Source organism: Procambarus clarkii, chromosome 19 (assembly GCF_040958095.1).
Source record: "Procambarus clarkii isolate CNS0578487 chromosome 19, FALCON_Pclarkii_2.0, whole genome shotgun sequence".
Taxonomy (NCBI): domain Eukaryota; kingdom Metazoa; phylum Arthropoda; class Malacostraca; order Decapoda; family Cambaridae; genus Procambarus; species Procambarus clarkii.
The window spans coordinates 11,567,192-11,580,116 of record NC_091168.1 but is presented as its reverse complement, the minus strand read 5'-3'; the positions used below and the strand labels follow the sequence as shown (position 1 = coordinate 11,580,116).

General features: G+C 43.8%; 1 protein-coding gene across 7 annotated transcripts in view; it reads right to left on the bottom strand.

Moving 5' to 3' along the window:
- The window catches only part of LOC123757411 (optineurin), a 490,032-nt gene that overhangs the window by 68,141 nt on the left and 408,966 nt on the right, over positions 1–12,925 (bottom strand). For all 7 annotated transcript variants that reach the window (XM_069326928.1, XM_069326927.1, XM_069326933.1 and 4 more), the window contains one exon: positions 9,553–9,713. In XM_069326928.1, the coding sequence (XP_069183029.1) occupies positions 9,553–9,713 (161 nt within the window). The remainder of the gene's footprint in view (positions 1–9,552; positions 9,714–12,925) is intronic.

Sequence of the window (12,925 nt, the reverse complement as noted above, 5' to 3'; positions counted from 1 at the left end):
TCTCCTTACCTAACATCATTTGTGCAGCATATTTTTATTTTATGTCTCACCCAGATTTAATTTCAAAATAAAACCAAACTAAATAAATTAGAAATGGGTATGTATAGCTAAGGTACACCCTTACTACTAGGTGAACAGGGGTATTTGGTGATAGTAAATGATCCCATCAGGCAGGGCTCATCACCTTCTCTCATATTTCATGTTCACCAGTGTTTATTTACTTAATAACTACGGGTATAATATCTTGCTATTATAAAACTAATTCTACTATCATCAAACACATATTTACTTCAAGTTTCAAGCAGAGAATGCATATAAAACTAACACGAAGGACTCCTCTTCACTAGATATCTTGCTATTATAAAACTAATTCTACTATCATCAAACACATATTTACTTCAAGTTTCAAGCAGAGAATGCATATAAAACTAACACGAAAGACTCCTCTTCACTAGATTCACCAGCTATAATATTTTGGTCCTGTTCCAATATCATAAATCGATCCCAGTGTTATGCAGTAGAGAAAAAATGACTTATATCCAGTTTACGTAAAGCTACGAGTGGTCGAAACCACACTTAAATCCCGGAATGAACTTACGAAGGTTTTTCCACTTAGGGTAGTTACTTGAATCCGGACGTAGCCACCACGAAGGCGCTAAGACGGAAAACGTTCTTAGCTAAGAGGAAAAACCTTCGTAAGTACCTTCCTGAATCCGGCCCCAGAACAACCTCTTATGTGGAACTCTGTCAAAAGCCTTTTTTAAGTCCAGATAGATGCAGTCAACCCAACCATCTCTTTCCTGTAATATCTCTGTTGCTTGATCATAGAAACTGAGTAAATTCGATACACAGGATCTTCCAGATCGAAAACCATACTGTCTGTCTGATATTATATTATTTCTCTCCAGGTGTTCTACCCATTTAGTTTTAATTATTTTTTCCAATATTTTGACTGTTACACTTGTCAATGATACCGGTCTATAATTAAGGGGGTCTTCCCTGCTTCCACTTTTGTAGATTGGAACTATGTTAGCCTTTTTCCATACATCAGCTACAACTCCTATAAACAGGGATGCCTGAAAAATCAATTGAAGAGGAATGCTGAGCTCAGGTGCACATTCTCTCAGAACCCATGGTGAAACTCCATCTGGACCAACTGCCTTGTTCTTATTTAGCTCCTTGAGCATTTTTTCCACTTCGTCTCTAGACACCTCTATGTGCTCTATGTTGTTCTCTGGAATTCTTATTGTATCTGGTTCCCTGAAGATTTCATTTTGTACAAACACACTTTGGAACTTTTCGTTTAATGTTTCACACATTTCCTTTTCATTTTCCGTGAATCTATTTCCCCTTTTCAACCTCTGTATATCATCCTTTACCTGCAATTTGTTGTTTATAAATTTATAGAATAGACCTGGTTCTGTTTTACATTTGTCCGCAATCCCTTTTTCTAAATTTCTTTCTGCCTCTCTCCTCACTGCCGTGTAGTTGTTTCTCGCATCTTTGTATCGCTGGTATGTTTGGGGGTTTGGCCTCTTCCTGTATTGATTCCATTTTTGTGTCTTTTGGTCTCTGGCCCTCTCGCACTTTCTGTTGAACCAATCCTGTTTCCTAGTTCTGCATCTCTGTTTTGGTATAAATTTTTTTGTGCCTTTATCATATATTTCACAAAACTTGACATACATCTCATTCACTTCCTTCATTCATTCAGGTCGTTAGACATCATTATTCCCAAATTCTTTACATGCTGTTTTCCTACTATGGGCACATTTGATTGTGTTTTGTACCCTGTATTATGTTTAAGGAGACAAGAGACAGCAATCCTTATGGGAATGAAACCTAAAAGCCCCAGGGAAGATAACCCTGAGACCCATGGGAAGTACTTACAGGGCGCCTAGGAAAGAGAACCCTAAGCGCATGCAGCCCGAAGTACCGGTTTCTCCTGGCCAATGCCCCAACACACAGCAGGTACAACCACCAGAGTAAAACCTTGACAGGAAAATGAGGCCAGAGGAGACGTCAGCCCCAGCTGGCTTCAGCCGACGAACTGATGAGCAGGTGGTCGGCTCAGGTTGGCAGGGCCTCCCCCTCCACCTCTGGGGGGTGGGGGTGGGAGAGGCGGCGTGAACAAGCAGCACGTTGGTTTGATGACAATTTGCTTGTTACAGAGCACCACTTGGTTCCCGAACTTTAGTTATCCGAAACTTCCAGTTTCCCGATTGGGGTTGGGGAGTCACGCTACACGAACTAAGTTCGGGTAGGAAGTAGTCCGCCAAGCTTTACGCCGGCCGATGTTGGGGTTACCCTACACGAACCAAGTTCAGGTGAGGAAGCGGTCTGCCAAGCGTCGCGCCGGCCCGTGGTGGTGGGTGGGTGGGTGGGTGGGTGGGAGATGGTTTAGTTTGCCCACTGACTTGGGGGTTTTCACCACTCTGGTGCCTGCTACCCTGTGACGCACAGGGTAGCAGATTCACGGCCTATTGTTCCCATTGTTTGAATTTATCACGAGACTGGAGTGTTCATTCTGTGACTTTGGTTTACATATCAGCACAATCAAGGAACATCCGTGCACCATGTCAACTCCAAATGCACGCATTGTGTCAGTGAAAGCATCTACAAGCGGGTTACGTAAAAGAAAGAGGTCAGTGATGACATTTGAGAAGAAAGTTGAAATAATTGACCCTTAACATGCTCGGGGTCTAATATCCTGCCATCCGCACAGGCGCATGTCATTTTGAAAAAAAAAAATTTTTTTTTTTTTTGCTAATCTGTTAAGTTCTGTTCACTGATCACGGGAAAAATAAAAATAAAATTCTATTGTACTTACTTTTGTTGCAATAGAGCCGAGAAGCACGGTGATGACGTCACAATCTGCATGTTCGCTCATGCAGTACACGCCCGGAAGGTGTTGCGCGCGGTCCTCAAACAGCCAGAGTTGCCACAAATATATTTTCGCGCTATTTATTTACAATGTCTAAGCGCATTTTATCTAATTTTTTTTCACTAATTGTGTTTCAAATACTGTTTGAACATATTTTGTATCAATAATTGTTGCATATTTGAGTATACACAGGCGCACACAAATGTTTTCAATTACGGCAATATAATATGTCATTACAGTCTATTATATTGTATGTTCTGCTTATATTTGTATATATTTACACACACGCACACGCTATCTGCTTATATGTTTACATATTTACACACTCGCACACGCTATACACACTTTGAAGCACACTTAGAAGATTTCTAGACTGTGGTAGTCATTGAAGCAGTCGACAGCACATAATGGGATACCACACGTTTCACACCATGTTTGCACAAGCTTCCGTTTCTTGTCTCTACGTGTCGTTGTTTTACACACCAAGCAATCACGTTGGGCTATTGCACGCTTCACACCAGGTGGCAAATACTTGAGTCTGTGTGCTAGGAAGCCTTCAGTGTGAGCGAGGCGTGGAGTACCAGCATGCTGCAACAGTGGGTTTATGATGGGCCGCTGAATACCTGGGACATCTTTTGCAAACTTTCCTAATAACTGTATTGCAGCATCAAATACAAAGTCACGGAAAGTGGGCTTACGTCGAGTTCTCACAAGGTACATGTTGAAACAGTTCAGCATGCTCATGTCCACAAGATGGAAGAACACTTTTTTCGTCCACCTACATGTCTTCCGCACACACTCTGCAGTGCCAATCATCATGTCTGATTTATCAATCAACCGCATGTTGATATTATAGTCTAAAACACAGTCTGGCTTATATAGTGGTGCGTTTGTTTTATGGCTCACTTTCCCACTGTTCACCATTGTTCCATCATGAATTGTTGTCAACAAGTTCACCTCTCTTTTGTCTTTCCACCGAACTGACAGAATGTTATCACTTTTCCTTCTCTGACACTCACCAACTGCAATGTCGTTGTCAAACACAGGCATTTCCCTTCGTTGTGGCTTTACTGTACCAACCAATCCAGTTCTATTTTCTAGCAAGAACCGAGCTAGCAAGGGACTTGTATAGTAATTATCTGTGTATAAAATGTGTCCCTTGTTCATCCACGGAGCCATGATGGTCTTCACGATCTGCTATGAGGATGATAAACTAATGATGATAAATGCATATAGTCCACCGCCAAGCAGCACATGGTCAAAGGAGGAGCTAGATAGTAAACGTGAAGGTCTTATAACAATAATGAGAGAGATTATAGCGAGAGCGGATAACGATAGATCACGACTGTTGATAGTCGGTGACTTCAACTTGAAATCCATAGACTGGGAAGCATATGAAGCTAAAACAGAAGATTTTTGGACCTGTAAATTTGTAGACCTCATCCTGGAAACATTCTTGTATCAACATGTTAAACAAGCTACGAGGATGAGGGAAGGGGACGTTCCCTCCATGCTAGATTTGATATTTACCAGGAAGGAGGAAGAGATATTTGACATTCAGTACCTTCCTCCCTTGGGTAAAAGTGACCATGTCTTTTTGGGAATAAAGTATGCAATGCGTTATAAGCTGGAAGAAAATAAGGAGGTTGAAGCAGTTGAAAAACCAGACTTCAGGAGAGGACATTATGGTGACCTTAGAAATTTTTTTAGTGAGTATAATTGGACAGACTTGATGCTAGGCAAGGAAGTGAATGAGATGTATGGCAAGTTTTGTGAAATATATGAAAAAGGCACAAAAAAATTTATACCAAAACAGAGATGCAGAACTAGGAAACAGGATTGGTTCAATAGAAATTGCGAGAGGGCTAGAGACCGAAAGACACAAAAATGGAATCAATACAGGAAGAGGCCGAACCCCCAAACATACCAGCGATACAAAGATGCGAGAAACAACTACACGGCAGTGAGGAGAGAGGCAGAAAGAAATTTTGAAAAAGGGATTGCGGACAAATGTAAAACAGAACCAGGTCTATTCTATAAATTCATAAACAACAAATTGCAGGTAAAGGATAATATTCAGAGGTTGAAAATGGGAAATAGATTCACGGAAGATGAAAAGGAAATGTGTGAAACACTAAACGAAAAGTTCCAAAGTGTGTTTGTACAAAATGAAATCTTTAGGGAACCAGATACAATAAGAATTCCAGAGAACAACATAGAACACATAGAGGTGTCTAGAGACGAAGTGGAAAAAATGCTCAAGGAGCTCGGTAAGAACAAAGCAGCTGGCCCAGATGGCGTTTCACCATGGGTTCTGAGAGAATGTGCATCTGAGCTCAGCATTCCACTTCACCTGATCTTTCAGGCATCCCTGTGTACAGGAATCGTAGCAGACGGGTGGAAACAGGCTAACATAGTTCCAATCTACAAAAGTGGCAGCAGGGAAGACCCCCTCAATTATAGACCTGTATCATTGACAAGTGTAATAGTGAAAGTATTGGAAAAACTAATCAAAACTAAATGGGTAGAACACCTAGAGAGAAATGATATAATATCAGACAGACAGTATGGTTTTCGATCTGGAAGATCCTGTGTATCGAATTTACTCAGTTTCCATGATCGAGCCACAGAGATATTACAGGAAAGAGATGGTTGGGTTGACTGCATCTATCTGGACCTAAAAAAGGCTTTCGACAGAGTTCCACATAAGAGGTTGTTCTGGAAACTGGAAAATATTGGAGGGGTGACAGGTAAGCTTCTATCATGGATGAAAAATTTTCTGACTGATAGAAAAATGAGGGCAGTAATCAGAGGCAATGTATCAGAATGGAGAAATGTCACAAGTGGAGTACCACAGGGTTCAGTTCTTGCACCAGTGATGTTTATTGTGTACATAAATGATCTACCAGTTGGTATACAGAATTATATGAACATGTTTGCTGATGATGCTAAGATAATAGGAAGGATAAGAAATTTAGATGACTGTCATGCCCTTCAAGAAGACCTGGACAAAATAAGTATATGGAGCACCACTTGGCAAATGGAATTTAATGTTAATAAATGTCATGTTATGGAATGTGGAATAGGAGAACATAGACCCCACACAACCTATATATTATGTGAGAAATCTTTAAAGAATTCTGATAAAGAAAGAGATCTAGGAGTGGTTCTAGATAGAAAACTATCACCTGAGGACCACATAAAGAATATTGTGCAAGGAGCCTATGCTATGCTTTCTAACTTCAGAATTGCATTTAAATACATGGATGGCGATATACTAAAGAAATTGTTCATGACTTTTGTTAGGCCAAAGCTAGAATATGCAGCTGTTGTGTGGTGCCCATATCTTAAGAAGCACATCAACAAACTGGAAAAGGTGCAAAGACATGCTACTAAGTGGCTCCCAGAACTGAAGGGCAAGAGCTACGAGGAGAGGTTAGAAGCATTAAATATGCCAAAACTAGAAGACAGAAGAAAAAGAGGTGATATGATCACTACATACAAAATAGTTACAGGAATTGATAAAATCGACAGGGAAGACTTCCTGAGACCTGGAATTTCAAGAACAAGAGGTCATAGATTTAAACTAGCTAAACACAGATGCCGAAGAAATATAAGAAAATTCACCTTCGCAAATAGAGTGGTAGACGGTTGGAACAAGTTAAGTGAGAAGGTGGTGGAGGCCAAGACCGTCAGTAGTTTCAAAGCGTTATATGACAAAGAGTGCTGGGAAGACGGGACACCACGAGCGTAGCTCTCATCCTGTAACTACACTTAGGTAATTACACTTAGGTAATTACTACACTCCCCGAGAATCCATGTTCGTCGTTACCGGGAATGTCTACATCACTAGCCGAGTACAGAATCATGTGTAACACGTATCCTGTCTCACAATCACAAAGAACAAAAAATTTCAGGCCAAATCGGTTTCGTTTTGAGGGAATGTACTGTTTGAATGGAACACGTCCCTTGAAAAGTATGAGAGATTCATCAACCACCAGCTTCTGTGCTGGTACGTAAAAATCTCTGAATTTTCCAATAACATCGTTCATGTAGTGCCTCACTCGCCACAGTCTATCATCAGGTGTTCGGTCCTGAACACTTCCAAAATGTAGACACCTGAGGAGTATCTGAAACCTGTCTCGTGACATATATTTCCCGAATAAAGGTGTTGGTATTGTCTTGTCCTTGCTCCAATAGTCATTTATTGCATGTTTGTGACAGTGCTTCATCAACAAACAGAGTGCCAAAAACACATACATTTCCGCCACTGTGGTATTTTTCCAACGCTGCAGTCGTGAAAATTCTGTGATTTCCCTCTCAATCAGGTAAGCAGCATGCAGGTTCGTTTGGTGTACAATGTATTCCATGAGTGGTTCATCATAGAATGCTGTAAAATATTCCATCTCAGCCATGTCCTCACCTTGATTAGGGAAAAGGTTTGTAATCCCTACATCATTATCGTCAAAGTGAGGAATATTAGGAATAAAATCGTCATCATCACTCCACTCAAGTACACCAGGCGTCCTGCGAGATGCAGAGGAAAGACGGCGAGGAAGCGATGCATACCGGCGACCAGGAGCTGAATACCGTCTGCGAGAAGCACGGCGGCTACGTGCACGTGAGGTGGGTGCACGTGAGGTGGATGCACGTGAACACGAGGGTCTTGGTCCCTCATGTGGTGCCATGCGGTGGCACTTGGCCGGGCGAGATGCTGCTGACGCGACAATTTCTCGCCCAGTTACACCACTGGTACCAGCCACAGGCTCAATAAAACTTTGATCTGAGTCACTAAACCCAGAAAAGGAGTCACCTCCCTCTGACTCGTCACCCTCAAACAGAAAATATCCACAGGAACTGTGAGGTCGTGGTAGAATTGGGGTAGAAACTGGGCGAGGAGGCATCGGTGAGCGTATAGGCCTCGCCATGGCATGGCGGTCATTCTCACTTTCACTGCTGCTGCTACTATCACCCGACAACTGTGTATAATCCTCATCATTGTCTGAATCGTCAAACACACTTTCTTCACCTTCAGAGAATAATTCGTGGGCTATTTGCTCTGGGGTGAGGGACTGAGTGGTGCGTGCCCGTGAGGCGTTTGACCGTGCGCTCGCCATGGTGACTCTCGCTAAACTGAGGCCTCCCATGCCTTCGGATCGTGAGCGGGAATTTTTTTCAAAATGGCCCCTGTTTACTAGAGCCCCTGGGCAGCGTATGGGACCCCCAGCTACACCGCGGGCCATTCAAATCGTGCGCGGTACCCATACACTTCATATGAAGTGAAGCGCAGTTGACTGGTAAAACGATTTACACTTCATATGAAGTGATGCGCACTTTAAGGGTTAAGGAGGTAGAGAGCGGTGTCCCGAGAAGTGTCGTGTGCGTTGAATATGGCATTAGTAAAAGTACTGTTTTTGATCTTCTTAAGGCTAAACCTATCATTTTTTACTATTTCTCTAGAAGTGAAAGTGATAAGGCAATATAAAATAGAAAGGTAGTAAGTAAAGCAAAGGTGGAGAGTGTTGATAACGCAGTGTGGGAGTGGTACAAACAGACGTGAGGTGATGAAGAAACCAGTGGCAGGCTGGCTGCTCGTGGAAAAGGCGTGTGAATTTCACCAAGCAATGAAAATTACTCAAAAGTGACAGCGAGTATGAAACTAAGAACATGATAAGTCAGTAAAATTTGTACATGAAGTTTTAAAAACAAGAGCCTTGTTTTTAAAGGCTCAAGAGCCAATTGAAGTCCTGATCCACATAAGCGGATCAGGACTTCAATTATTGGTGAGCAGAAAGAAAATACGGTCGCATTTACGCTATGAACCTGTCGATTTTTCCCCTAGAGTTTTTTCATAAATTTTTCAATTTTTTTCTCCATTTCTCATATACGACCTTACATGTTAACTAACGGGTCTCGTCCCAAAGGTGTTCGGAAGCCAAGTGGTGCTCTGTACCTTGTTTTTTTTTGGGGGGAGGGGGGGGGGGAGTTCTTGGGCTCTGTTCAGTCTTGGGTTGCAATTTTCTACCAGTTGGGATCTGTTTTGGGGCCCCTACCTTTCTAGGTGCCTAATCCTGGTCGATGGAAGATATGAATATATTCTCAAAGAGTGGAGTTTTCATTGGCCATTGCTCGAAGTGCCTCTCTGAGGGAGCCTGGTTCTGGCTTGTGGTTCCCTGTAGGCAGAATTCCATGTGACTGAAGTCCCAGACTAACATAGTTAATATTAGTCCGATAGCTCCAGGAAACCGACGGGGCACAACACAGAAAGATAAATTTTGTTTTTTGTTAAAGAGAATACTGTTGTTGATAGAACAATCTCCAGGAAAGAGCATTGTGTACCAAACAACTAACAAGTTATAAATAGTTTTATACTAAAATATACAATATAGAAAGAATGGTACACTTGTACCATGAGCTCTCCTCCTGTAACTACACTTATTTCTTTCAACTGGAAATAATTATTTCCAACAGAAAATGAGAGGAATTATGACTGCTAGCCCTTTCTTGAACATTGTCAGTTGCAAGGTGTTGAAGTGATGGGTTGGTATTTGTGTGTGGAACCCTCTGCAAAGGTTAAAAGTGAATGCTACCTTCACAAAGATTCCAATTTAAAATGTATTTGTTAGTAGTAAGGTATAGTTAATTATTAAAAGAAAGTGACTAAAACAAACCCTTGATTAAGATGTCTACGCTGGTAAGCCTCCAATTCATCTATGAGCTGTGTGTTTCGAGTTTGAAGGTGACGTAATTCATCTCGTAGTTTCTCTCTGTCAGTTGCCAAAGCCTCTCTAGCTTCACGTTCTGCTCTAAAGTCACCTTGGTAGACTTCCACCTATAAATAATGTCAGGCAAAATAATTATCTTGGATGTCTGTGATAAAACACTCTTTATAATACAGTATAATGTTATGAGAAAATAAACAGGTAAATAACAATTGTAATTTACTTATTTGATAATATTCATAATTGTAACCACTACCATGTTAATAATACACACAATACTGCACAGTATAAATTAATCTATTTATGTCCTAATTATGCAGATTCCTGCTTTATCCAGAAAAATATAATTCAGAAGTGTTCATCATATTTCCAGTCTGTATTCAGATACAGCATACAGAAGAGTGGTGGCAACCTACATTTTGATATAAAAACCCAGCACTAAATGTAATGAAATGCCAGTTTCTGAGTGAGCCCCAGAGGCTTCCTGAAGTTATCATCACTGAGTAAGTGCCATACTACCTAGTGTCATAAGTTGCAGAGCTCTTTTTGCCTACCATGGACCACGAGCCAGAACCTGGCCCCCTCAGAGAGGCACAGGGAGTGATGGTCTATGATCATTTAACATTGAAAGGATATCATCTTTGCCATTACCAGGGAGGTAATAGGAAGCATTCAGGACAATAGGCAAAATCAAAACAAATCACTGCCTGGTTTAAAAACACGACCAAAGCCCCCAAATGCCAAAAGAACTATCTCAATAATAAAAGAAACAACCAAAACTTAGTGAAACTAGCCCCCTTGCTAGTCACCTCCACCTCCCCCTTCTTTGGGGATGGGGGAGTGGGGAGCTGGCCCAGGAAGCCTGAGTTGATCAACTTCAGTTCTTTACTGAGAAACACACCGCCGACTGGGGGGAGGAGGGTGTCAAGGAATCTCCAGTGCTCACCCAGAAAATGGTATTTCATTACATTCAATGTAGGTTTTCTGTGGGAAGCCCTGTCGGCTCCCTGAAGCTAACTTCCCACAGAGAAGGACAAATATTGAAAACTTGCCAGGGAGGCAAGAGTACCACAGGTTTCAACTCGAAGTCAAGACTGAAGACCGTGACAGATGCCCCAATGCAACACAATGCTGCAGAGGACCAAGAAAGTTCACAAGATACCTGGCAGCCAAGACCCTGTCAGACCTCCAAAACCCCCCATGCCCAAACATCAGGCAGTATATACTCGATTTAATGGCCTATATAGGTTTGAAACCAAGGTCGGTAAATCCAGAGATTTTAACAAACCAGCGTTGAATGTAATGAAAAGCCATTTTCTGGGCGAGTCCTGGAGGCTCACTGGAGGCTCCCCGGAGGCATCCAGGCTGATTAGGATATCCCTAACTTTGGCATCAGTTGATGTGGGTGGAGTTCAAGGCCGACTGGGTACCACGAGCCAGAATCTGGCCCCCCTCAGAGAGGCACGAGGAGCAATGGCCTAAAGAAATGTACATGAGAGTTAGGAGCATTCCATATCTGCCATTGACTGGGACAGACACCCAAATAGGTAACTGCCCCCAAAACAAACCCCTATTCTGGTTAAAAATGACGAAATTAGACAAATGAGTGGACAGAACTCCCCAATTGAAAAGGAGCAAACAAGCATGATGTCACACGAGCCGTGCAGCATGTCTGCGCAGCTCTCTCCCCCTCCCTGGGAGGGGGAAGGGGTGCCCCCAGACCCCCGCACTGGGGATCCACCCTGCAGTTCTGAGGCTGGATATCAAAATATGTGAAAACCACCGACTGGAGGGAGGGAGGGAGGGAGGGTTGCCGGGAAGCCTCCGGGACTCACCCAGAAAATGGGGTTTCATTACATTCAACGCTGGTTACATTCTGGAGAGAGCCCCTACAACTACCTGGAGCTACTCCACCAAAGACTAAAAATAAAGTAGGGGACGTACCCGGGAGGTCGTCGGTGCTCTACATCTCAACGCGGAGTCGAGAAAGGCTGCAGCAGCCGACCCAAAGCGACACAGGCCCGACTAGGCCCAGGAACGTTAACGAGGTGGTGTGCAGCCAGGACCATGTTCGACCGCCAAAAACCCCAATGCCTGAATGTCAACCCAGGACAAGTTACCAAAGACGGCAGCAAGAGCAGCAAACTTACGAACGTGAATGGCATGGGGTCAGACCGAAGGCTGGCTAGACTTAATAACCCTGTGGACGACCTGAGAGACCCGTACCCACGAACAGGGAAGAAGGGAAACCGGATCAACCAAAAGAGCATCCCCGGACACAGAAACTGTGGTGTGCAAATAATGGTGAAGGACCGCAACCGGACAAAACACATGATGTGCGCCCACGGCCTGACCAACCAAGCATCAACAACCCAAGGACCCCTCCGGAAAGCAGCAGTATCATTCTTCGCCAGAAAAGAAGGAGACGGCTGCAAACGAACAAACCTATCTCCACGACCGAAAGAGAAGAAACCCCTGCGCTGGAGGAGAGCATGAAGCTCCCAGACCCACCAAGACAAAGCCCGAAGGTGGGACACCATCAATGAAGCCACCTGATCACAATACACATGATGATGAACTCGAGTCAAAAATACCTAATGCGAAGACTCGAGGAGAAGAGTGAACCAGTCTCGTAACAAACTGGGCCGATCTTCTGAAGAGGCGGAGCCGCGGAAAAATCTCCAGGTTCGGACACCGGGCAAGCAGCGCCTGAAACCACGGCTGGGCTGGCAACCACGGGGCCAAGAGGACTACCCGCCCTTGGTAAGTCTCCAATTGAGCCAGGATTTGGAGCAACAGCTGAACTGGGGTGAATAGGTATAGGAACCCCCACCTCGACCAATCCTGCCGAAAGGTGTCGATCCCGATGGCTTTGTGGTTGGGGAAGGGCTCCACATATACCGGAAGACACCTCAATCATGCCGACACAAAGAAGTACACCTCCTGGCGCCTGAACGTCTGGCAGAGCTAACTGAATGAGTCGGCATCGACCATGTCCATTCCGTGGACGGGGAAACAAACCGGGACAGGCCATCCGACTAGACGTTGGACACGCCCCGGACGTGAACTGCCAGGAGAGCCAAACCCCGAGAACTCAGCAGATGAGTCACCCAAAGCGACCAGCTAAGGACCGCACCAAACCTCCCCCCCCCCCCTCAGTTTAGGCAATGAACCACCAGGGAGCAGTCTGAATGGAGCCGGATCGTCGAACTGCGGGTGACCCGAACCCTCTGAAGCACAAACCACAACTCTGCAAACTCCCGCACTGATCTGTGGGGCCCGACAGAAGGACGGACCCCACTGTCCCTGGCCGGCCAGGTGA